General features: G+C 46.0%; 1 protein-coding gene across 1 annotated transcript; it reads left to right on the top strand.

Annotated features, from left to right (window-relative positions):
• Nucleotides 1-831: 831 nt before the first annotated feature.
• On the top strand, nt 832-22,749 carry Wrap53 (WD repeat containing antisense to TP53). Its single transcript, XM_042670780.1, has 10 exons — nt 832-1,435; nt 1,566-1,664; nt 3,477-3,588; nt 19,490-19,578; nt 20,248-20,338; nt 20,445-20,577; nt 21,614-21,822; nt 22,004-22,107; nt 22,251-22,385; nt 22,488-22,749. Exons 1-10 carry the CDS (start codon nt 1,032-1,034, stop codon nt 22,732-22,734), a joined length of 1,623 nt encoding a protein of 540 aa, XP_042526714.1. The 5' UTR covers nt 832-1,031; the 3' UTR covers nt 22,735-22,749.
• Nucleotides 22,750-23,803: the final 1,054 nt, after the last annotated feature.

Genomic DNA, 23,803 nt, shown 5'->3' with positions numbered 1-23,803 from the left:
ATCTAACTTGTTCCCTTAGGCAGCCCTCTATCTATCTCCTTTCCTTCTCCTCCTTTTTTCGTCGTGGGGCTTGAACTCTGGGCCTGGGTGCTGTCCCTAAGCTCAAAAGCTCAAGGCGAGCCCTCTACCACTTGAGCCACAGCGCCACTTCCTACCTGCATAGTCTTTATCACTGTCTGAAAAGATTTATTTGTTCATTGCTTTCAGTGCACTGCAGGAACCTTATGCGTGTAGGAACTTGTAAACTATGTTTATTCATTGTCATATTCCCCAATGCCTCCACAAGGCTTAGTAGGAAATAAGAGCTCGATAGAAAATGTTTATTCAATGAATCAAGAAAAGTCTGAGGAATGTGGCGAATAAAGATGCATGGGGGGAAGATGGGAAGGGGAAACAAAGGAGGAAGCAACAATGCTTGATAAGAAATGTGCTCATTACCTTGCCCATGTAATTGTAACCCCTCTGTACCGTATTTTCACAATTAAAAAAAAAAAAAAAAAAGATGCATTAGAGGTGTGAAATCCGTAAAAATCCAGCACCCTCTGCAGGCGAGGTAGAGTAGGTGCTTTCAGAATTACTGCAGAAGGAAGGGGGCGTGGCTCAAATGGATTCCATCCTCAGTACAGAAAGAAAGTTACCTCGGGAGACTGTAGGGGGCGCTCGGGCACTTCTCGCGAAGGCAGAGCGTTCAGACTACAACTACCAGAAATCATCATTGGAGAACTGCAACGTAACTCGTTTCTCCCTGCGCCGTCCCTCAGTGGGTTGCCCGGGCTGGAGAGGTCCAATCGGAAGACGATCCTAATTCTCGCGAGAGCAAGTGACGCGTCACACCCCAAGGCGCTAAAGAGCGTGGTGCTTTCGGGGTTCCGCTCTCCTCTCCGGGATCGTCCGCCTCCTTCCGGAAGAGGGAAGAAGGCGCAGGTGGATCTCTGGTTCTCGGTCCGGATCCCTGAGAACTTTGAAACCTTCCTGGTCGGGAAAGAGGGCTGCCGGGCCGAGGCCAATGTTTGCTGCGCTTCCTCTGCAGCATGAAGACGTCAGAGGAGCAGCTGTTGGTTCCCGACAGCCTGTCTTCAGACCCGGGTCCCGATCCAGCGCCTCTCCCTCCCCAGGCTTCCCCGAGGGGTAAAAATACAGACCCAGAACGGACGCCACCGCCACCGGATGGGGATGGGCAGCCTGGGATGTCCCCAGATCCCGTGGCTGCCTTAGCCGTGTCTCCGGAGCTGTGGGAGGAGGACGGGGTTTCTCTCCCCACTCCTCTGGTCGCAGAGTTTAGTACTCTTGATAAGTCGAGCCCTCGAACCGAGGAGCAGGAACTTTCCGAACATGCAAGCCTTCCTGCAGAAGAAACGGACCGCCCAGAGGTGGAGACTGAAGAAGCCACGGAAGATGTAGCTGAGGAACCCACTCCATTCGAGGAGGGAGACACGTAAGTGGCAAGTGGACTCGAATTTGGGAGTGGAAGTGTGACACAGATGCGCCAATCCTCAGCCCCCCTTCTCTAGGCCCTTTTCCCTTTTGCTCTGGAGACCCAGGCTTGTTCCTTCATCTTCTTCCAGCATTTGGAACTACAGCTTCTGCCACCCACCTCGGTTTCTCAGTGGTTCCTGGTCTGAGTTCAGTGCCCAACCTGAGAACTTCTTGAAAGGATGTAAATGGTAAGTAAGGATAATGGAGCAGGGATATAACCATCCTTAGGAGTTTCACTTTAAACTGCCACACTCCTCTGGCCAACATTGGTGAGGCATATCTGTAATCCCAGCACTTAGGAAGCCAGGCAGGAAGATAAGAAGTTCAAGGGTGGGGCTGGGAAGGTGGCTCAGTGGTAGAGTGCTTGCCTTGCATACATGAGGCCCTGGGTTCGATTCCTCAGCACCACATAAGCAGGAAAAAAAAAAAAAAAGAAGTTCAAGGGCCAACTTTGGTCACATTATGAGATCCTGACTCAAAAAAGGAAAACAACCTCCATCCCCCTTATCTGGAGAGGTATTCATCAGAAGTGGACAAAGGAATAATCTCCGTAAAGACTGTGGTTAAGGGATTTTTTTACACCAGTATTGGGAACTTGGGTCTTGACTGTGCTAGGTAAGGGCATACCACTGACCTGCAGCCTCAGCCTTTGTGTGTGTTTATGCCTGTATGTGTGCGTGCACATGCCTGCATGTGTTCGTGCACAAAAGGCTTGAACTCCATGCCTCTTGTTCTCGTTTAGCTTTTTCCACTCAAGGCTGGCACTCTTGCAGTTGAGCCACACTTCCACTCCAGGCTTTTTCTGGTTTAATTGAAGAGTCTCCAGATTTGTCTGCCCAGGCTGGCTTCTAACTGGGGATCTTCAGAATTTAACTTCCTTAGTAGCTAGGATTAAAGGCATGAGACACCAGTGTCCAGCTTTTTATTTTTTTGGTCCCAGTCCTGGGGTTTGAATTCAGGGCCTAGGCACTGTTCCTGAGTTTCTTTTGCTCAAGGCTAATGTTCTAGCTCTTGAGCCATAGCTCCACTTGTGGCTTTTTGATTGTTTATTGGAGATAAGAGTCTCAAAAAACTTTCCCACCTGAGCTGGCTTTGAACTGTGATCCTCAGATATCAGTCTCTTGAGTAACTAAAATAACAGGTGGAAGTCACCAGCATCCAACTTTATTATTATTATTTTGCCAGTCCTGGGGTTTGAACTCAGAGCCTGGGCTCTGTCCTTGAGCCTCTCTGTGCACAAGGCCAGTGCTCTACCACTTGAGCCACAGTGCCACTTCTAGCTTTTTCTGTTTCTGTGGTACTGAGGAATCAAACCCAAGGCTTCATGCATGCTAGGCAGGCACTCTACCACTAAGCCACATTCCCAGCTCCTTTACTTTTTAATCTTTCAATCTTTCTTTCTTTCCTCCCTCCCTCCCTCCCTCCCTCCCTCCCTCTCTCCCTCCCTTTCTTTCTTTTCTTCTTTCTTTCTTTCGTTTTTTCTTTCTTTCTTTTCTTCTTTCTTTCTTTCGTTTTTTCTTTCTTTCTTTCTGTTGTTGGTCATGGGGCTTGAACTCTGGGCCTGGGCACTGTCTGTCCTTCAGCTTTTCAGTTCAAGGCTAGTGCTCTACCACGTGAGCCACAGTGCCACTTCTGGTTTTTTGGGTGGTTTATTGGAGATAAGAGTCTCATGGGCTTTCCTGTTTGGGCTGACTTTGAACTGTGATCCTCAGATCTCAGCCTCCTGAGTAGCTAGGATTACAGGTGTAAGCCACTGGTGCCCGCTTCCTAAGACAAGGTCTGGCTAAATTGCTCAGGCCTTGATCTTGTGATTTTCCTGTCCAGCTTCCCAAGTTGAAGAGGTTATAGGCATGCGCCACTGTGCTGGGCACGAGCTTGTTTTATTAAGACTTTGTATCTTCCCTCAAGAATTTAGGATCATGTCTACCACAGAGATAGTCCTTGCCTACAGTTGGAAGACATAGGTCTGTATATTTTCAAATTCTTCGCTGTTTTTCTAGGGCCCCCGATGGTTCCTGCATCTTGACCAATAGTGCTGATAACATCCTGCGGATTTACAACCTACCACCGGAGCTGTACCATGAGGGGAAACAGGTGGAATATGCAGAAATGGTAAGAGTAGGAGCTAACCCTGTCCCTTTGTCACATATTGTACATTTAAGTGCTTTGAGTACATGGAAAGAATATAGTCCATAGGTTTTCTCTTCACCAACAGTACTTTTCTTCGCTGTGAATTTCTACATGTAACGTTTCCTGCCCTGGATTCTGAACTTAAAAAAAAAGTCTATTCCTTCTATTTAGTCAGAAACGTGCTCTCTGTAGGAAACAAACTGTTGTTTCCTATGGCAGTGTTTATAGGTATTCATTGAGTGACTGCCAACATGACGGTTACTATGGTTGGTGCTGGAATGATAAGAAATGAACAAAGTGGGCACCTGTGACTTATACCTGTAATCCTAGCTACTCAGGAAGCAGAGATCTGAGGATTTCAGTTCAGATCAGCCTGGGCAGAAAGGTTGCTAGACTCCATCTTCAAAATAACCATCAAAGGCCAGGTGCTGGTGGCTTAGGCCTGTAATCCTGACTACTTAGGAGGCTGAGATCTGAGGATTGCCAGATTGGAAACCAGACTTGACAGGAAGGTCCATGAGTCTCTTTTTTTTTCTTAAATCCTTATTAAACAGAAGGGTTACCATTATATAAGTCAGACAAAGAATACATTTCCTTTTGGACAAAGAGTACATTTCCTCTTCCCTTCCCTCTCCCAGTTTTTCCCTCTCATCCTACCCACAAGCTGTATAGTTGGAGAATCTTATTTCTAATAAAACAACCCCAAACCAGAAGTGGAACAATGTCTCAAAGTAGTAGAGTTCTAGTCTTGAGCAAAAAACGTTCATGGACAGCACTTAGGCCCTGAGATCAAGCCCAACGAATGACCCTCCCCCATTAAAAAAAAAAAAAAACTCCACAAAAAACAACCACCAAACAACAACAAAGCCCAGCAAGCTAGTGCTAGTGCCTTACACCTGTAATCCTAGCTACTAAGGAGGTTGAAATCTGAGGATCACAGTTCAAAGCCAGCTCAGGCAGAAAAGTTTAATAATATTCAGAAAAAGCTGTAAGTGGTGCTGTGGCTCAAGTAGTAGAGCCCTGGCATTGAGCCTTAGAAGCTCAGGGACAGTGCGCAGGCACTGACTTCAAGCCCTAGAACCAGAAAACAAAACAAAACAGCAACAAGGATGGCTGGAGGCATAGCTCCAGTGGTAGAATCTAGCAAGCATGTTCCAAACAACAGAATTCTCAGTAAGTAAGTAAAAATTAAATAGAATACTGTGAAGAAAACAAACAGTGGCAAGAGACTAACTAGACGATTCCATTTTAAATATAGTGGCCAGGGAGGGACCCTCTGAAAAGGAGATCTTTGAGCTGATGAGGGGTAATAATTATCATTCACATGAAAAGTCATGGGAATAGCCTTCCAGGAAGAGGCAATGGTATTGCAAAGTTCCATATCTAGGAAAAGAGCTTGCTTTTTTGTTTGTTTTTATTTCCCCACTCCTGGGGCTTGAACTAAAGGCCTGGGTGCTGTCCCTGAGCTTCTTTTGCCCAGGGCTAGTGCTGTACCACTTGAGCCACAATACTACTTCTAGCCTTTTCTGTTTATATGGTACTGAAGAATTGAACCCAGGGTTTAATGGATGCTAGACAAGCAGTCGACCACTGAGTCACATTCCCAGCCCTGGAAAAAAAGCTTTGTATACAGTGATCCCTCACATATTGTGGGAGTTACGATCCAGAGACCCCCCCCCTCCCCCCCCCCCACAGTAGGTAAAAATCCATGAAGTAGCAGTATATTATGGTTTACTTATTGCTACTCTGCAGGTTTTCACTTGTATGGGTTGGGAGGGTCCTCTTAAATATAAGTCCTGCAATAGGTGAGGGGTCACTATTTACATATTAAAAAAAATCAAACAGGCAACACAATGAAACCTCAATAAGTGAACTACAATCTAGTGAGGGACGACTGTACTTGCAGAACAGCAAGAATACCAGTGTGGAAGAACACGGGGTAAAGATGGACAGGTGACTTGCAGCCACATCCCGTGGTGTCTTGTGGCAAAGCTTTTTGGAAGAGTTTGAGAAGCCATGGGAAAGAGGAATACATCGATTGTCGAGCAAGAGTGATATCAGTGAGGCTTATTAGGAAGCATTATTCACAGGCCAGAAGAAGGATAATGTTGAGTTGCATGAGGTAATTTGGGGAGAGACTGAGAAATGTAGATGGATTTGAAGTATATTTTATAAGACTTGAAGATCCATTGCATGTAGAAGTGCAGGGACAGAAGTAATCAAGAGTGATGTTCAGATGTTTGCATCTGGATAGATGGGAGAAGAGTATACACAGGAAGAAACATGAACAGGATATTGGCATAGACGTTAGGAGGTTTTAAAGATGTTAAATGTGAAATGTCAAGCTAAGAGGAAAGATTAGGGTTGGAAATAAACATGGAAAGTGTTAGAGATATAGATGACATCACATGTTTTGAGAATAGATTCAGCTTCAATAATGAGTGTAAATGGGGGAAAAGAAGGTACATTCAGAGCCTTGAGTTCGTTCACCAGCATCTGGGATTAGGGTACAAGAGAAGTAACAGGTGGATGCTGACAAGAGATGCAGTAAGGGGGACTTAGAGAATGACCCAAAGGGTTAGTGACCTGGAGAAGAGCACTTTCAGAGGAACAATGGGGGCAGAAGCCATTAGAATGAGTAGAAGAAAAAGTGTGGAGAATTCACTTCTGTGAAAGTAACTCAAGAAATGTGACCAGAGAAAGTTTGGGGCCAAAGGGTTGGTAGATTTTTTTTTTTTTTGGTCGGTTGTGGGGCTTGAACTCTGGGCCTGGGCACTGTCCCTGAGCTCTGCAGCTCAAGGCTAACACTCTACCACTTGAGTCACAGCACCACTTCTGGTTTTCTGGTGGTTTATTGGAGATAAGAGGCTCATGGAGTTTCCTGCCCGGCTGGCTTTGAACCATGACCCTCAGATCTCAGCCTCCTGAGTAGCTAGGATTACAGGTATGAGCCACCAGCGCCTGGCTGATAGGTGCTTTTATGATGTCAGAAATACCCCAGCAAAGGGTAGAATTGATCTTGTCTTAGTGTGTCTATTTTGTGTTCCCCTAACAGAATATGTGAGTTGGATAATTCATAAAGGATTTATTTCTCAGTTCCAGAGGCTAGAAAGTTCAAGTTATAATACAAGGCTGTACTTTACTGAGATATGGCCTAATCTGACAGAAGACCTCACATGGCAAGAGTACACCAACCTGGCTCCCTTTTCTTCCTTTGCGTGTGCATGTGTGTGTGTGTGTGTGTATATGTGGGAGATAGTATTGGGGTTTGAACTCAGAGCCTTGTCTTTTTGCTTAGCATTTTTGCTCAAGGCAGATGCTCTTCTACCTGAGCCACACTTCTACTTCCAGCTTTTGTTTCATTTGCTGGTCTTGGGGCTTGAACTCAGGGCCTTGGTGTTTTCCCTAAGCTTCTCAGGGTCAAGGCTAGTGATCACCACTTCTAGCTCTTTCTGAGTAATTTATTTGAGATAAGAGTCTCAAAGACTTTCCTGTCCACGATGCCTTTGAACTGTGATCCTCATCTCAGCCTATTTATTTAGTAGCTAGGATTACAGGCATGAACCACCAGGGCCGGCTCAATTCTAGCTTCTTGTTAGTTGGAGATAAGAGTCTCAAGGATTTGTCTACCTTGCTTGGCTTCAAACCATGATCATCAGATTTCAGCCTCCTGAGCTAAGATTACAAGTGTGAGCCATTGGTACCCAGCTTTCTTCCTCTTCTTATGAAGCATGTAACTCCTCCTTATAGTCCCATCCTCATGACCTAATCTTACCTCTATTTGCCTTCTAAAAGGCCCATCTTTAAATACCATCAATATATGAATTTGAAATCTAAGTTTTCAACACATGAACTTATTTTTTTTGCCCGTCAGGAGGCTTGAACTCAGGGCCTGGGCTCTGTCCCTGAGCCCCTCTGTGCTCAAGGCTCTACCATTTGAACCACAGAACTGGCCTTTTCTGTTTATGTGGTACTAAAGAATGGAAGCCAAGGCTTCATGCATGCTAGACAACATTCAACCATTAAGCCACATTCCTAGCCAAGTTTTTCTCTTTCTTTTCTTTCCTTCCTTCCTTTCTTCCTTTCTTTTTTTTTTGTAGGTCATGGGGCTTGAACTCTAGGCCTGGGTGCTGCCCCTCAGCTCTTCAGCTCAAAGCTAGCACTCTACCACTTGAGCTAGATCGCCACTTCCAGTTTTTTAGTGGTTTATTGGAGATAGGAGTCTCACGGTCTTTCCTGCCCGGGCTGGCTTTGAACTGAGATCCTCAGATCTCAGCCTCCTAATAGCTAGGATTACAGGTGTGAGCCACTGGTACCCTGGCTTTCTTTCTTTCTTTTCTTTTCTTTTTTTTTTTTTTTTGCCAGTCCTGGGGCTTGAACTCAGGGCCTGGGCACTGTCCCTGAGCTTCGTTTGCTCAAGGCTAGCACTCTACCACTTGAGCCACAGTGCCACCTCTGGCCTTTTCTGTTTATGTGGTACTGAAGAATCGAACCCAGGGTTTCATGCATGCTAGACAAACACTCTACCACTAAGCCACATTCCCAACACATGAGCTTTTTTTTTTTTGGAGGGGGGGTGGCGAGAACACATTGAAAACATACCCCTGCTGTAGGAGGGGATAACAAAGTTCTGAAGTGGCTCAGTGAAGACAGGATTTAGAGTCCATTAGAGATATTACAATAAGCACAGAACCATTCTTTACAACACAGAAGCATTTGATGGCTAGATTTGGATGTTCCTGTCTTGATCTTGACCTTTGTATTCTCAGTGAAATGTAAAGGGAGATTGGCATCTGATAGAAGAGGTTCTCTGGAGGTACAGAGACAAGACACAAAGTTGAACTGTTGTAACAGGAAAAGTCTGTATCGCTATTCTTTGCTCAGTGCCCACCAGATGTTGATTGGAATTTTTTTTTTTTGTCCGTAGTAAGGCTTGAACTCAGGGCTATCTTTGAGCTCTTTTTGCTCAAAGCTAGCATGTTGCCACTTTGAGCCACAGTGCCACTTTTGGTTTTCTGATAGTTAATTGGAGATAAAAGAGTCTCATGGACTCTCCTACATGGTCTGGCTTCAAACTGGGATCCTCAGATCTCAGCCTCCTGAGTAGCTAGGAGGTGTGAGCCAGGTGTACTGCTAGATTTTTTGGGGAGGGGGGGTGAGGGGCTTGAACTCTGGGCCTGGGCACTGTCCTTTAGCTCTTCAGCTTAAGACAAGCACTCTACCACTTGAGGCACAGCACCACTTGCGGTTTTCTGGTGGTTCATTGGAGATAAGAGTCTCATGGACTATCCTGCCCAGGCTGGCTTTGAACTGTGATCCTCAGATCTCAGCCTCCTGAGTAGCTAGGCATAGCTGTGAGCCTCTGGGGCCTGGTGCAGGATTTTTTTTTTTTAAAGCAGCTTATAAAATAGGTAGTGCTAGGGATTGAACCTAGGGCTTCTCCCATGCCAGGCAAGGGTTTTATCAATGAGAATTCAGTTGTACCCCAGACTATTTTTTTTTTTCCTCTTGAACTCAGGGCCCGGGCACTGTCCCTGAGCTTCTTTTGCTCAAAGTTAGCACTCTACCACTTGAGCCACAGTGCCACTTCAAGCTTTTTTTTTTTTTTTTCTGTTTATGTGGTACTAGGGAATCAAAGCCAGGGCTTCATGCATGCTAGGAAAAGCACTCTACCACTAGGCCACATTCTTAGCTCCCACCTGCCCTTTTTTTTAATTGTAAAAGTGATATACAGAGGGGTTGCAGTTACATAAGTCAGTTAATTAGTACATTTCTTTTTTCTTTTTCTTTTTTTTTCCAGGTAAGGGGTAGGTTTATTTAGTAGACCTGCTGGGACCAGGCCAGGTTGGCCCTCCACGCGGTGGGGAAAGGCCTGGGAAAGAGAGCTGGGAGATCTGGGAAAGAGAGAGAAAAGAGCTAGAAAAGAGAGGAAAGAGCTAGAAAAGAGAGCAGGTGGGAAAGAGCAAGCTAGGAAAGAGAAGAGAAGGAAAGAGCTGAGAAAGAGCTAGAAAAGAGCAGGAGAGAGAGTACATTTCTTTTTGAGCAGTGTCACCCCCTCCCTCATTTTCTCCCAGGGTTTTTCTTTTCCAAACCCTCCTCCACAAGTTGTGTAGTTCATTGCAACCTCCTGTCTAAGAATCACTGCTGCATTTGCTCACCCTTTGTCGCACCATTTCTGTGCTTCCCCTTCCCCTCCCCAAATCAGATGAACGTCCACACAAGACAAAAGGTACAGAAATCCGCCCTTCTTTTTAAAGACATAGCTGCCCTTGAGCCTGGGCTCAAGTGATCCTACAGGCTCAGTCCTCCTGAATAGTTGGAACAAGGTGTATGCCACTTCTTCTCTTTGTGGCTCAAATAACAAGTGTGAGCTACTGTACCATTTGTTAGTTGAGAGAGAGTCTTGTGACCTTTTTTAATGCTCAGGCTGGCATCAAACCGTGATTCTTTGATCTCTGTCTTCCAAGTAGCTAAGATTACATGCTTTACTTTCTTGTACTAGAATATAAGCTTTTCAAGGACAGGAAATTTTGTCTTATTTTATGCCATCTTTTGTCCTCAGTAACTAAAACAAGTTCTGTTACCTTGAATGTGCTCAACAAAAACAGTAAGCTAGCTGGGCACAGTGATCATACTTGAGGTTCCAGCTGAGGAAGCTTGAGCTACTAAGAAGGATTGCTTGAGCCCAGGAGTTTGAGGCTAGCCTGGACAACACCCCCCACCTCATCACAAGTACAAAAACCAGAGCTGACGGTGTAGTTCAATGGTAGAGTGGTTGCCTAGTGTGTATCATGGTCACAGTTCAATCCCTGCCTCCCACCACCAAAAAAGAAAAAACCAAGCAAGCAATGATCAGTTTGCTAAAAGAACAAAATAGATCCATCTTCCATTCAACACCTGGGCCTATCTTACGTATTTACTTCTTCAGCAATCACATTTTCTTCTGTTTGCCTCTGCCTCCTCATGCAGTTTCGCCTTGAGCTGTCATCATCAAGACAGCCCATCTCAATTTTAGCCTCCGGTTACTATCTACAATCCATCCAGTTCACTTGCTTCATTGCTTCTCCCACTATAATTATTCAGCTTCATCAAAAGCACATTTATAAGCCAGGTGCTAGGGGCTCACAGCTGTCATCCTAGTTACTCAAGAGGCTGAGATCTGGAGGATTTTAGTTGAAGACCAGTCTGGGCAGAAAAGTTCACTAGACTTCCATTTCCAAAATAATGAGTAGAAAGGCAGTTTAGAGGTGGTACAGTGCAGCTGAGCAGTGTGAAGCCCTGAGTCCAAATCTCAGTCCTGCCAAAAAAAAGAAAAGGAAAGAAACTCATCTTCTCTTCTTGTAAACCCCAACTTGACCATCCTCATATGGTCAAGTGTATGCAACTAACACAAAGACTCCTGTGTTTACCGAACATGAACATCTGCCATGCATTGTTTTAAGTACTTGATTCTTTTTAATTACCACAGCAATGCTATTGTAGACACTGAACTTGCTAAGAATGATGTACAACTACACTAAGTAGTCTGAGAGAGTGGCTCAAATGGTAGAGTACCTTCCTAGCAATTATGAACCCCGAGTTCAAACCCTAGTGCTGCCTAAAAGAGAGAGAGAGAGAAGGAGGGAGGGGAGAGAAAGGGAGAGGAAAGAGGGAAGAGAGAGAGACAGGAAGAGAAGAGAAAGCAGTATATGTGTGTGTGTGTGTGTATACATATGTGTGTATAGATGTGTGTGTGTACATATATATGCATATACATATATATATATATACATATATATATATATATATATATATATATATATATATTGTTGGCTCACTCCTGTAATCCTAGCTCAGATCCTGTAATCCTCCTCAGATCTCAGGAGGCTGAGATCTGAGAATCACAATTCAAAGCCATTCCAGGCAGGGAAGTCCATGAGACTCTTACCTCCAGAAAACTGGAAGTAGCACTGTGGCTCAAAGTGGTAGAGTGCTAGCCTTGAGCTGAAGAGCTGAAGGACAGTGCCCCGGTCCAGAATTCAAGCCCCATGACTGACAGGTGTCTCAAGGAAGAAGACTGGGAGAGTGAGTTCTAATTTTAAAAAGGATGGTGGAGGAAGACCTCACTTATTAAGGTGATAGCTGAAGGAAATAAGGGAATGAACCAAAGTGACACCAGGAAGAAGACTACTGCTCAGAAAGGAGAGTAGGTTCACAGGTCCTGTGGAAGTGTACACCACTAGGATCAATAACAGGAAAATCTGTAGGGAGGGGGGAGGCTGGCAAGGGATGGGAAGGGGAAACAAAGGAGGAGGCTACAATGCTTGATAAGAAATGTACTCATTATCTTGCCCATGTAATTGTAACCCCTCTGTACAGTATTTTCACAATAAAAAATTTAAAAAAAAATCTGTAGGGAGCAAGATGGGGCACCAGGTAGGAAATTGTCAGGGAGTGAAGAAGGTGACATATGGGTGTAGCTAGGCTGATACCATGAACTGCTAGGGGGCTAGAGTCTGAGGAGGTGAAATATTTGGAAATGATGAGGAGCAAGGTGATACCTATTCTTGACCTTGAAGTGTATACTGAGGAAGGACCCCCTCAACTTGAGTGGGTTGCAGGGAATAGCCAGGACCAAATAAGGCGAGTATGAATGGAGCATTCTGAGAAGAAGTTAAGGATTTGGGAAGCTAGGAAGAGTTAGGGATTAGGGCAGATTGGTTAGGTCAAGGTGACTTGGGGACATCTTGAGGTGGGGGGGTGGATAGAGTTATGAGGTTTGGGTTGGGTTTTGGCCAGTTCTGGAATTTGAACTCAGGACCTCATGTTCTCACTTGGCTTTTTTTTTTTTTTTTTTTTTTGGTCATAGGGCTTAAACTCAGGGCCTGGGCACTGTCCCTGAGCTCTTTTGCATGAGGCTGGTGCTCTACCACTTTGAGCCACAGCACCACTTCCAGTTTTTTTTTTTTGTTTGTTTGTTTGTTTGTTTTTTGGTCAGTCTTGGGGCTTGAACTCTGGGCTTGGGCACTGTCTCTGCACTATTCAGCTCAAGGCGAGCACTCTACTGTTTGAGCCACAGCGCCACTTCTGGTTTTCTAGTGGTTTATTGGAGATAAGGATCTCACCGACTTTCCTACCTGGGCTGGCTTTGAACCGGATCCTCAGTTCAAGGTGAGCGCTCTACTGCTTGAGCCACAGCGCCACTTCCTGAACCACGATCCTCAGATCTCAACCTCTTGAGTAGCTAGGATTACAGGCGTGAACCACCAGCACCCAGCTACCACTTCCAGTTTTTGCGTGGTTAATTAGAGATAAGAGAGTCTCATGGACTTTGCTGCCTGGGATGGCTTCAGATCTCTATCCTCAGATCTTAGCCTCCTTAGTAGCTAGGACTACAGGTGTGAGCCACCTGCTCCCAGCATTGGCTTTCTTACTTATGACTGTCACTCTACCACCTTGAGCTGTGTCTCCAGTTCAGCTTTTGTGTGGTTAAGGGAGATGGTTCCTCACAAACTTTTTTGTCCAAGCTGGCTTCAAACCACTATGTTCCATGTCTCAGCCTCCTCAGTAGCTAGGATTACAAGTATGAGCCACTGGTGCCTGGCTGAGTTCTGAATCTTGATGACCTCTTAAAAGAAAGGTATCTCTTATGAGTGATATGGTCCTAAACACTTACCTAACATGCATTTCTTAGACTGGAGGCTACATGTGTGTGGATTCTGTGGGAAGGCTTATCACATTGGAATCCTTGGCTCCCAAACAGAAGTTGGTGGTATCTCAGGCCCAGGGACTATGATGCAGCAATACTGAGAGGGGACAGGAACAGAGAGGTCATTTTCCATAGGGATGGTTAAAATAGAATTTGATGATGTAGGAGGGTAATAAGTATTTTGGAGAAACTAGAATGTTAATAAGGGAAATTGTCATTACCTATCACCACACTCCAAAGCTAAATCCTTACAATTTTTTTTTTCTTTCCAAAGCTTTGTCCAAGTACTAAAGCTTTTTATGTGCTTGTAATCCTATAGGAGACATATTTGCCTCCTGCTTTTTTTTCCTTTGAACAATTATATCCTAAATGTTTTTCATGGTGGTGGTCTAGTCTTCGTAGTTCTTGTGTTTAATGATGCATGATATTGCATTGAGTGCTTTTGATAGTTTTCTTTTTTTTTTTTTTTAACCTTTTCTCCCATTTGGACATTTGAATGTTTCCAGGATTGTTAATATCATAAATTATTCTTCAGACAGCAGAAATGGTGGTATATGCCTGTAATCCTGGCCCTTGGGAGGCTGAGGCAGGGGGTTTAAGTGTTTGATGCTTGCTGAATTACTTGGTAAGATCATATCTCAAAACAAAAGTAAAAAAATTCTTTATGTATTTTTTTTCTTTATGTATTTTGAAAGACATTCCTTCCCCCGCCTTCCCCACTCTCCTGGGGGGATGGTTCAAATGATGGAAGAGCATGATTTCTGAGTTCAAATCCCAGTTCAGCAAAAAAAAAGAAAGAAAGAAAAAGAAAAAAGAATTCTATACAATGTAGTGTGACAACTGTTTGCTTGGGCTTTCCATTGCATTAGGAATTGTAAGTAACCTAGAGATGACTTAAAGGGTATTACTCAAGGAATTTGGGCATCTGTGGATTCTGGAATCTGGATTAGGGTGGGGGATCCTAGAACCATTACCCCTTGATATTGAGATGACTACTTGTGTGTGAACTAGATCCTAGATCCTCTTACCAGCATTCTTTCCCAATTCTCTTCTCCCTTTTGTCTTTCTTTTTTTTTGGGGAGGGGGGCAGTTCTGGGTCTTGAACTCAGGGTGTAGACATTGTCCTTGAGCATCTTTTTGCTTGAGGTTACTGCTCTACCACTTGAACCACAGCTCCACTCCTGGTTTTCTGGTGGTTAATTGGAGTTAAGAGTCTCACAGACTTTCTTGCCTGGGCTGGCTTTAAACTTTGATCCTCAGATCTTAGTCTCCTGAGTAGCTAGGATAATATTCACTGGCCCCCAGGTGCATTTTTTTTTTAATCGGTCGTGGGCCTGAACTCTGGGCCTGGGCGCTGTCCCTCAGCTCTTCAGCTCAAAGCTAGTGCTCTACCACTTGAGCCAAGGTGCCACTTCCGGCTTTTTCTGCTTATGTGGTGCTGAGGAATTGAACCCAGGGCCTCATGTATGCAAGGCAAGCGCTCTACCACTGAGCCACCTTCTCAGCCCAAGATCCATTTTGTCTTTTCATAGAGCTTTCTGGAATACTTCTTCACTTTCTTCCCTAAACCCTTATACTACTGTATGGCTCTTGTTGCCCACTAGCTCCCTCCACGGTAGAATATATGTCCTCTGTGCCCATTGTATCTCAAGTATGAGCCAAGAAGCCTTTCATCTCTGCAAAATCTGAACAATCCTGTGTGTGTGCGTGTGTATACCAGACCTTTAACTCAAGACCAGACTGAACAATCGTGTGTGTGTATGTGTGCGTGTGCACGTGCGCGTGCGCGCGTGTATACTAGACCTTTAACTCAAGACCAGACTGAACAATCGTGTGCGTGCATGCGTGCGTGCGTGCGTGCGTGCGTGTGTGTGTGTGTGTGTGTACTAGACCTTCAACTCAAGACCAGAATGCTGTCCCTTATTTTTTTTGCTCAAGGCTGGTGCTCTACCAATTGAACTACAGCTCTACTTCAGGTGTGGAGATAGGAGTCTCATGGACTTTCCTGTCTGGGCTGGCTTCGAACTGAAATCCTCAGATTTCAGCTTTCTAAGTAGCTAGGATTACAGCTGTGAGCCTCTCACTCATTATATAGTCAAGGCTAGCCTCAAAATTTAAGGTCCTCATGCCTCTACTTCCTGAGCACTGGGATTATGGGCTTGCACTATCAAGCCCAGCTGCAAAATCTTTTCCTTCAAGGATTTTGCTATCTAATTCTCTCATCGAGGATGTTGGCACCTCTTAGCCTGTGTTTCCCTAGTCTTACCATTTATATAGCCTCAGGTCTTCATGCCAGAGCTTGAATCTCATTCTTTAAGCTTCTGTTTCCTAATCCCCTGTATCCAATTAATTACTAAATCTCATTAAGTCTACTTAATCTTTCTAATCCACCTACTTCTTTCTGCTCCACAGCTTTAATTCAAGGTCCTAATATTTTGGACCTAATGTTACAGAAATGGGTTTCTGTTTCCCTTTCCTCATGAAAACATTCACTGACTGCTGATTGATGCAGTAGATATAAGGGAGACATGAGTCTCCTTTGTCATATAGGGATGCTGTAGGATAAGGGCATGGAGAACTGTGGAAACTTTGAGCAGGGGCACCTTGCTTATCCTTCCAAGGCCCTGAGACAGAAGCATCTAAAAGCCTGGAATGGTGAGGATTCAGTGCAGAGAAATTAAGAAGGACAGGAAGAAAGAATATTGCAGACCTAGAGACCAGTATGTGCAAAGGCCTGGGGTTCAGAGTTCCAGATTACTAAGATCTTGAACCTCCTCACATGGCTGCAAAGTGGAGAGTGGATGAGCAGGTTGGATTGTGGGAGTGCAGAGAGGCCCAGAGAACACAATGTTGAAATGCTCACAAGAAGGCAATGGCTTGTAGTGAGATTTTGTAGGAGGGGGAATGAGGGAAAGAGGGCAGACTCCGAAGGAAACCGGAAGAGGAATTGACAGATTGGTATTGGGTTGGGCCAGGAGTAGAGAGTAGTGGTAGTGAAGGTACACATTTGAAACTTGAAAATGTGTGTGGGGCCAGGAGGAGCAGCAGGTGTTGGATCTGTTATTTTAAAAAAAAAAAATTGAGTCTGAGGTGCCTTTGGGTTGTGTAAGTGGAGCTACCAGATTTTGAGTGGCAAGATGGACACTGAAGTTATGGCTGGGTGACATCACCCTGAAATAGCCAATGAAGACAAAGTGTCCAGACTAAAGGTTTAGAAATCAATAAGTATAAGACAGTTTAATAGAAAAGTGGGCAAAAATTAGGAAAGTGTATATGTAAATGGCAAGTAAATCCAAAGAAAACCATGAAACCTTCGCTTGATAGTATAAGGGAAATGGCTCATTTATGCCATAACAAAATACTGTTTTACGGCCTTCAGACTGAATACTGTTTTACGGCCTTCAGACTGAGAAGGATTTGAACTCTGGCAGTGGGCTGGGAGTGTAGCTTAGAGGTAGAGCACTTGCCTTGCATACACACAAGATCCACTGAAAAAAGAGAACAACAAAAAGTCTTGGCAGGGCTGGGAATGTGGCTTAGTGGTAGAGTGCTTGCCTAGCATGCATAAAGCCCTGGGTTCGATTCCTCAGTACCACATAAATAGAAAAAGCCAGAAGTGGCACTGTGGCTCAAGTGGTAGAGTGCTAGCCTTGAGTAAAAGAAGCTCAAGGACAGTGCCCAGGCCCTGAGTTGAAGCCCCAGGACTGGCAAAAAAAAAAAAAAAAAGGTCTTGGCAATCTTGGCAATACCCAAGAGGAGAAGGAACACCAGGCACTTTTTTTTTTTCTTTTGCTGCCTCTGGTTGGGTAAAATTTGGAAACAAATTTGACATCAAGAATGTGAAAGTGCACAAGCTGGATAATAATAAAATGATGGATAACTCAGCAGGAGAGGGCTAGATCTGCCTAGGTATATTCAAGAACAGAGTTCTGTGCAGCCATGCAATGCATGAATTAGAGCAAAATGTGTCATGTTGCGTGATTAAGTCTCATCACAGTCACAAAGAGATGCATACAATGTGGTTCTATTAATTTTAAACATAAAGTCAAGCAATACAAGGCTATATATATTTTGTTGGCCATGGGGCTTGAACTTAGGGCCTGAGCTTTTTTTTTTTTTGGTCCGGTCCTGGGGCCTGAACTCTAGGCCTGGATGCTGTCCCTCAGCTCTTCAGCTCAAGGCTAGCGCTCTACCACTTGAGCCACAGCGCCACTTCTGGTTTTTTTCTTTTTTGCTTATGTGGTGCTGAGGAATCGAACCCAGGGCCTCATGCATGCAAGGCAAGCGCTCTACCACTGAGCCACCTTCCCAGCCCATGAGCTTCTTCTTTTTTTTTTTTTTTTTTGCACAAGGCTACGGAGCTCTACCATTTTGAGGCATAGCTCCACTTCTGGTTTTTGGGTGGCTAATTAGAGATAAGAGACTCACAGACTTTCTTGCCAAGGCTGGCTTGGAACCTTAACCTTCAGATCTCAGCCTCCTGAGTGGCTATGATTGCAGGTGTGAGCTACCAGCACCCTGCTATATTATTTTGTTTTGTTCTGTATGAGTATATTCCTAAAGAAATATATGTGAATTATAAACTCAGGATAGTGTTTATCTCTTCTGTTCTTTTTTAGTACTTGGGATTGAACCTAGGGCTTTAGATACTAAACAAGTACTGTATTACTTCAGGTATACTCTTTGTTCTTTGGTATGTATACACATAAAAACACATCTGTACTAGCATGTATTTATTTGTTGTAAAAGGGGAATTTATTGTGACATTTCCATACATGTACTGTGGTTATGTATTTGGTTTTCCAAGATAGTGGCTCATTACTAAGTTCACCTAGGTTGGACTTGAACAATCAGTTCTCCTGCCTCCAGTTCCTGAGTAGCTGGGATTATAGGCATGTACTACCACACCCAGCTGTGAAAAGTTTTGTGTGTATATGTGTGTGCTAGTCCTGAGGCTGAGATTCTGAGATATCAGCCTCCTTAGTAGCTAGGATTACAGGCAAGAGTCACTGGCACCCAGCAAAAAGGTTTTATTTATTTGTTTGTTTGTTTGTTTGTTTGTTTTGCCAGTCCTGTGGCTTGAACTTGGGACCTGGACACTGTCCCTAAGCTTTTTTTTTGCTCATGGCTAACGCTCTACCACTTGAGCCACAACACCATTTACAGCTTTTTCTGCTTATATGGTACTGAGGAATCAAACCCAGGGCTTCATGCATGTTAGGCAAGCACTCTACCACTAAGCCACATTCCCAGCCCTGCAAAAAGATTTTTCCTAAAGCTGGATGGAAAGGTCAGAGAGTTTTTGTCTATCTTGTGGTGCTGGAGATTGAACCCAGCACAAGTGTTCTACCACTGAGCTATGCCCCAGCCCTAATAATTGTTCTAAAGGATTTACAAAATATTAAAACTAAGGGCTGGGGAGGTGGCTCAGTGGTAGAGCGCTTGCCTTGCATGCCTGAGGCCCTGGGTTCGATTCCTCAGCACCACATAAGCAAAAAGAAAAAATATTAAAACTAGGAGCTTTAGTATTTGTATTATTGGTTGGTTCTTTGCCTCCAAGTAGGGGTAGTCTTTGTTTCTTCCTTGTTACTTTTATAAAAAGGAAAGTTCATGAATCTATATACAGCTTTTGGTGGCCTAAGTCTGACATAAGAGGCTGAGTCAATGTTTAAACATTGAGATAATGATCCTAACTACTTAGGAGGCTGAGGTCTGGAAGATCTTGGTTTGAAGCTAGCTCCAGGAGACTCCACCTCTAAGTAACCAGTAGACTGAGAACATAGCTCAAGTGGTAGAACACCAGCCTTGAGCAAACATACAAGATGAGACTTTTTTTGGGGGGGGAGTGGGTGCTAATAAGGGGGGGTTGGGCTAACTAGAAGAATGAAAAAGGTTGAGTTAAGGAGAAATAGATTATTTGCAACTATGAAAGTTGATCAATGAAAATGTGCTGAAATTGTCTTGGAATTTCAGTGACAAAGGGAGTGAGAATACATTGTAAATATGTGGAAAGGTGACAATGGAAACTGAACTAATTAATAATATCATCATCATTGTCATCATTCTGTTCTTTATATACACCCTATCTGCCTTCTCCTACCTGGTCAATTTCCCCCCTCTGCCAAAAATCTAGGTCATGAGCCTCTGATGTTTTTCCTCTGCTAGTGACACTGACGTTCTCATACTTTTGTCTAGGCCCCTGTCCTTCGAATGATGGAGGGAGATACCATCTATGATTACTGCTGGTATTCTCTGATGTCCTCAGCCCAGCCAGACACCTCCTAGTAAGTAATGTCCTTTGCTGTCACCCTCTCTTTCCCCAGTCTTCCCCCCCCCCCGCCTTTTTTGTGGGTCATGGCTTGAACTTGGGTCCTGACACTGACTCTGAGCTCTTTTGCTTAAGGCTAGCATCTACCACTTTAAGCCATAGTGCCACTTCTGGTATTCTGGTGGTTAATTGGAGATAAGAACTTTCCTGTCAGGGGCTGGGAAGGTGGCTCAGTGGTAGAGTGCTTGCCTCACGTGCATGAGGCCCTGGGTTCGATTCCTCAGCACCACACAAACAGAAAAAGCCAGAAGTGGTGCTGTTGCTCAAGTGGTAGAGTGCTAGCCTTGAGCTGAAGAGCTGAGGGACAGCGCCCAGGCCTAGAGTTCAAGCCCCATGACTGACCAAAAAAAAAAAAAAGAAAAGAAAAAGAACTTTCCTGTTTGGGCTGGCTTTGAACCATGATCCTCAGATCTCAGCCTCCTGAGTAGTTAGGATTACAGGCCACTGGCGCCCGGCCTCTTTCCCCAATTTTGATAGGACTTCTTTTGAGACTTGGGCTGCCAGGGATATTGGGAGGAGAAAGGGGGTCATTGTGCCCTTCTGATGGGAGCTGAGAGGGCTGGTCAGTTGGCTTCCTCCCCTTCCTTTGACAGCACCAGGACCTCAGTGTCCATGTTTCTCTCAGTGTGGCCAGCAGCAGTCGGGAGAACCCAATCCATATCTGGGATGCATTCACTGGAGAGCTCCGCGCTTCCTTTCGCGCCTACAACCACCTGGTACCCACCTCCCCATCTAGCCTGGCACTGTTCCTAGACCTGCCCTCCTCCTTTGAGGAGAGCGGAGGCTTTGCAAGACCCATTTCCAGCCCTTTCCTGCCCTTAGGATGAGCTGACAGCAGCCCATTCACTCTGCTTCTCCCCGGATGGCTCCCACCTCTTCTGTGGCTTCAACAGAACCGTGCGGATTTTCTCCACGTCCAGGCCTGGTCGAGACTGTGAGGTGCGGGCCACGTTTGGTAAGCATCTGTGCCTCCAAGGGAGGAGGAACTGGAATATCAGCCACAAGGGACCTCCTGAGAGCCAGGAGACACCCTGAGGTTCTGCTTCATCCTCAGTAGACCTGGGAGGTTATGCCTGGCTGTAGAGGGGAAAAAAGCAGGAACAACATTTTCCCAGGGTCAGCTGTCCCTGTGCTCTTGAGCTCAAGGCAAGCACTCTACTGCTTGAGCCATAGCACCAATTCCAGTTTTCTGGTGGTTCATTGGAGATAAGCATTTCATGGACTTTCCTGCCCAGTCTGGCTTTGAACTGTGATCCTCAGATCTCAGTCTTCTGAGTAGCTAGGATTACAGGTGTGAGCCACCGGTGCCTGGCCCACCAGGATCTTGTATTAGGCAAGCACCCTTTTTTGTTGTTGTTGTTGTTGGTTGTGGAGCTTGAACTCAGGGCCTGGGTGCTATCCCTGAGCTCTTTCACTCAAGGCTAACGTTCTACCACTTTGAGCTACAGAGCCACTTCCAGTTTTCTGAGGGTTAATTGGAGATCAAAGTCTAACAGACTGGGGCTGGTAATGTGGCTTAGTGGTAGAGTGCTCGCCTAGCATGCATGAAGCCCTGGGCTGGATTCCTCAGTACCATATCAACAGAAAAAGCCAGAAGTGGAGCTGTGGCTCAAGTGGTAGAGTGCTAGCCTTGAGCACAGAGAGGCTCAGGGACAGTGCCCAGGCCCTGAGCTCAAGCCCCAGGACTGGCAAAAAAAAAAAAAAATCTCACAGACTTTCCTGCCTGGGTTGGCTTCAAATCACGATCCTCAGATCTCAGCCTCCTGAGTAGCTAGGATTACAACTACGGGCTACCAGCATACAGCGAAAAAGGAAACCTTGGGTATTTGGGTCCTTTGGGGGCCTTGAAGGGTCCAGGAACATGAAAGATCTCATCATGTATGTGGAAACAGGGTGGGATGTTGAGTCCCAGAATGTTGGTGCTGAGGCAGGGGACAGAGGTCTTTAGTTAGATAACAGAGGCCACCATCTGCTCCTTGTTCCTTCCTTAGCAAAAAAGCAAGGCCAGAGTGGCATCATCTCCTGCATAGCCTTCAGCCCAGCCCAGCCCCTTTATGCCTGTGGCTCCTACAGTTGCTCTCTGGGCCTGTATGCCCGGGAGGATGGCACCCCTCTAGCCTTGTTCGGAGGGCACCAAGGGGGCATCACTCACCTCTGCTTTCACCCCGATGGCAACCGCTTCTTCTCGGGAGCCCGAAAGGTGAGGATCACATGCTGAGAGCCCAACTCAGATGGGTGGACTGTAGGGCAGGAGTGGGAATGTAGTCTGCAATATGTTGGGGAATGCCAGGCTTGGGGGTCGTAGGGATATTGAGGTATTGGGCGGGGGAAGACGGGGAGGGAGACACAGCCGCTCCAGGTCCTTGTTTTTGTGTCTTCAGGATGCTGAGCTGCTTTGCTGGGATCTCCGGCAGCCTGGCCACCCTTTGTGGTCTTTGAATAGGGAGGTAACCACCAATCAGCGGATCTACTTCGATCTGGACCCGTGAGTGGCTGTTACCCCTTCTGGCCTAAGACCCCGCTGCCCCCAAGGATGTCAGAGCCCACTGCAGAGTCCCAGCCCCTGGACATGAGGGATTTCTGCCCTACAGGTGATGCCTGTCAATCTGCAAGTTATCTCTTTCCCAGGAGCGGGCAGTTCCTAGTGAGCGGCGGTACCAATGGGGTCGTCTCCGTTTGGGACATCAGTGGGTCCTGTGATAATGGGAAGCCAGAGCCCGTGCTGAGTTTTGTGCCCCAGCAAGACTGTACCAACGGAGTGAGGTCCTCAGTTAACTTCTAGAGCTTGGGGTGGGGGCTGGAAGATGCGCATTCTGGGAAGCAAGCATCCTGGCTGATAGACTTGGCCTGTCTCTCCCCCTCCAGCCTGCACCCTAGCCTGCCGCTGCTGGCCACTGCTTCCGGTCAACGTGTGTTTCCCGAGCCTACCGCCAGTGAGGATGAAGGGGAGCAGGATCCGGACCTTCCCCTGCTCTCCCTGCGCCACAGTCACCTTGAATGTCAGCTGCAGCTCTGGTGGTGTGGGAGAGGGCCAGATCCCAGCTGCCCTGATGATGGCCAGGGCCAGAAGGAACCAGGAGGGACAGAAGGCAGTGGGGATGAGCTTATATAAAAAGGTTTTATGTGATACTTGAGTCTTTTTGTCTGTTTAGGGAGGCAAATGATGGTTGGGGGCAGGGTAGGAGGCTAGTGGGGGTCCCTTGTCCAGCTGTGGTGGGGACTGGCGTATTGTTCTTGAAACCAGGGGTTGAGGGATGGGACCAGGCAGGAACCAATGGGGTGGCCGAGATTGGTGTGAAGTCAAGTGAGTGGGGGTGGGGCCCCATGCCATTGACTAGCTGGTTGCTAGGCAACTAGGTAAACTGAAGGGGGGGGAACCTGTTTGAAATCTCACTTCCAAGGTGGGCAGCAGGGGTCAGGGTGAGCAGGGCTGAGCAAGGGTGGTATGAGCTCTGTGTCAGACTGTTGGGTGTGACAGTGTGAGACTGTGCAGTCAGTGACAGACAAGACAACGCTTACTCCACATTATTTACCATCATCCAGCAGCAGAGGGACCATTATTTAGCTCTGGGGAAGGGGTGTGGGATACTCTCCCCTTGCCTCCCCTGGAACCCCTTCTCTCCTTCCCTTCCCCCCCCTCCCCCCCCCAGACAGGCAACCCAGTAGCCACAGTGAAGGACACACAGGAAAGAGTAAAGGTGCCAAAAAATAGAGTGATCTGTCTCCTGTTAGAGCCGTCTGTCTCCTGTTAGATGCAGGACCAGGGCAAGAGGCTTACTCATTCATTCCACAGCTGGTGCTGGTCTTCCTTCTCCATTTGTCTGCTTTTCCCTCGCCCCACACACCTTGCCAAGAACCATGAAGGGGGACTTTGAAGAGCTGCTGTCAGCAGGAGATGTGATGGGGACCTCACAATCAAAGGGAAGGGAAAAGCCTGTGGAGGTTTGAGCTGGAAGGAGAGGAATGTCGCCCCTGCTGGGAGGTGCTGAAAGCCTGTGTTCTTAGACCCCAAAAAGGCCACTCCTCCCTTCCCCTAGGATAATTGGAAACAGCCCTTCCGGCAGAGTGCGGCTTTAGGGTTGTAGGTACCCTGTTCTCACAACAAGCACTTAAGAAAGGCCCAAGTTCACTCCTTGGTCTGCCTTTCAGGTGACGCCCGCTTATCAAATAAAGCGTCCAGG

The sequence above is a fragment of the Dipodomys spectabilis genome, unplaced genomic scaffold (assembly GCF_019054845.1).
Source record: "Dipodomys spectabilis isolate Male_0828 unplaced genomic scaffold, ASM1905484v1 ptg000576l, whole genome shotgun sequence".
In the NCBI taxonomy this organism is placed as follows: domain Eukaryota; kingdom Metazoa; phylum Chordata; class Mammalia; order Rodentia; family Heteromyidae; genus Dipodomys; species Dipodomys spectabilis.
Note: the sequence above shows the minus strand (reverse complement) of the source record. Positions and strands in the feature narration are given on the sequence as shown.

What these genes read in the sequence shown, in the direction of transcription:
- Wrap53 (XM_042670780.1), top strand. Translation starts at nt 1,032, where the DNA reads ATGAAGACGTCAGAGGAGCAGCTGTTGGTTCCCGACAGCCTGTCTTCA. An exon ending in TCTTCTCGGGAGCCCGAAAG is followed by an intron (nt 21,823 to 22,003) that starts GTGAGGATCACA and finishes TTGTGTCTTCAG; the next exon opens with GATGCTGAGCTGCTTTGCTG. An exon ending in GACTGTACCAACGGAGTGAG is followed by an intron (nt 22,386 to 22,487) that starts GTCCTCAGTTAA and finishes CTCCCCCTCCAG; the next exon opens with CCTGCACCCTAGCCTGCCGC.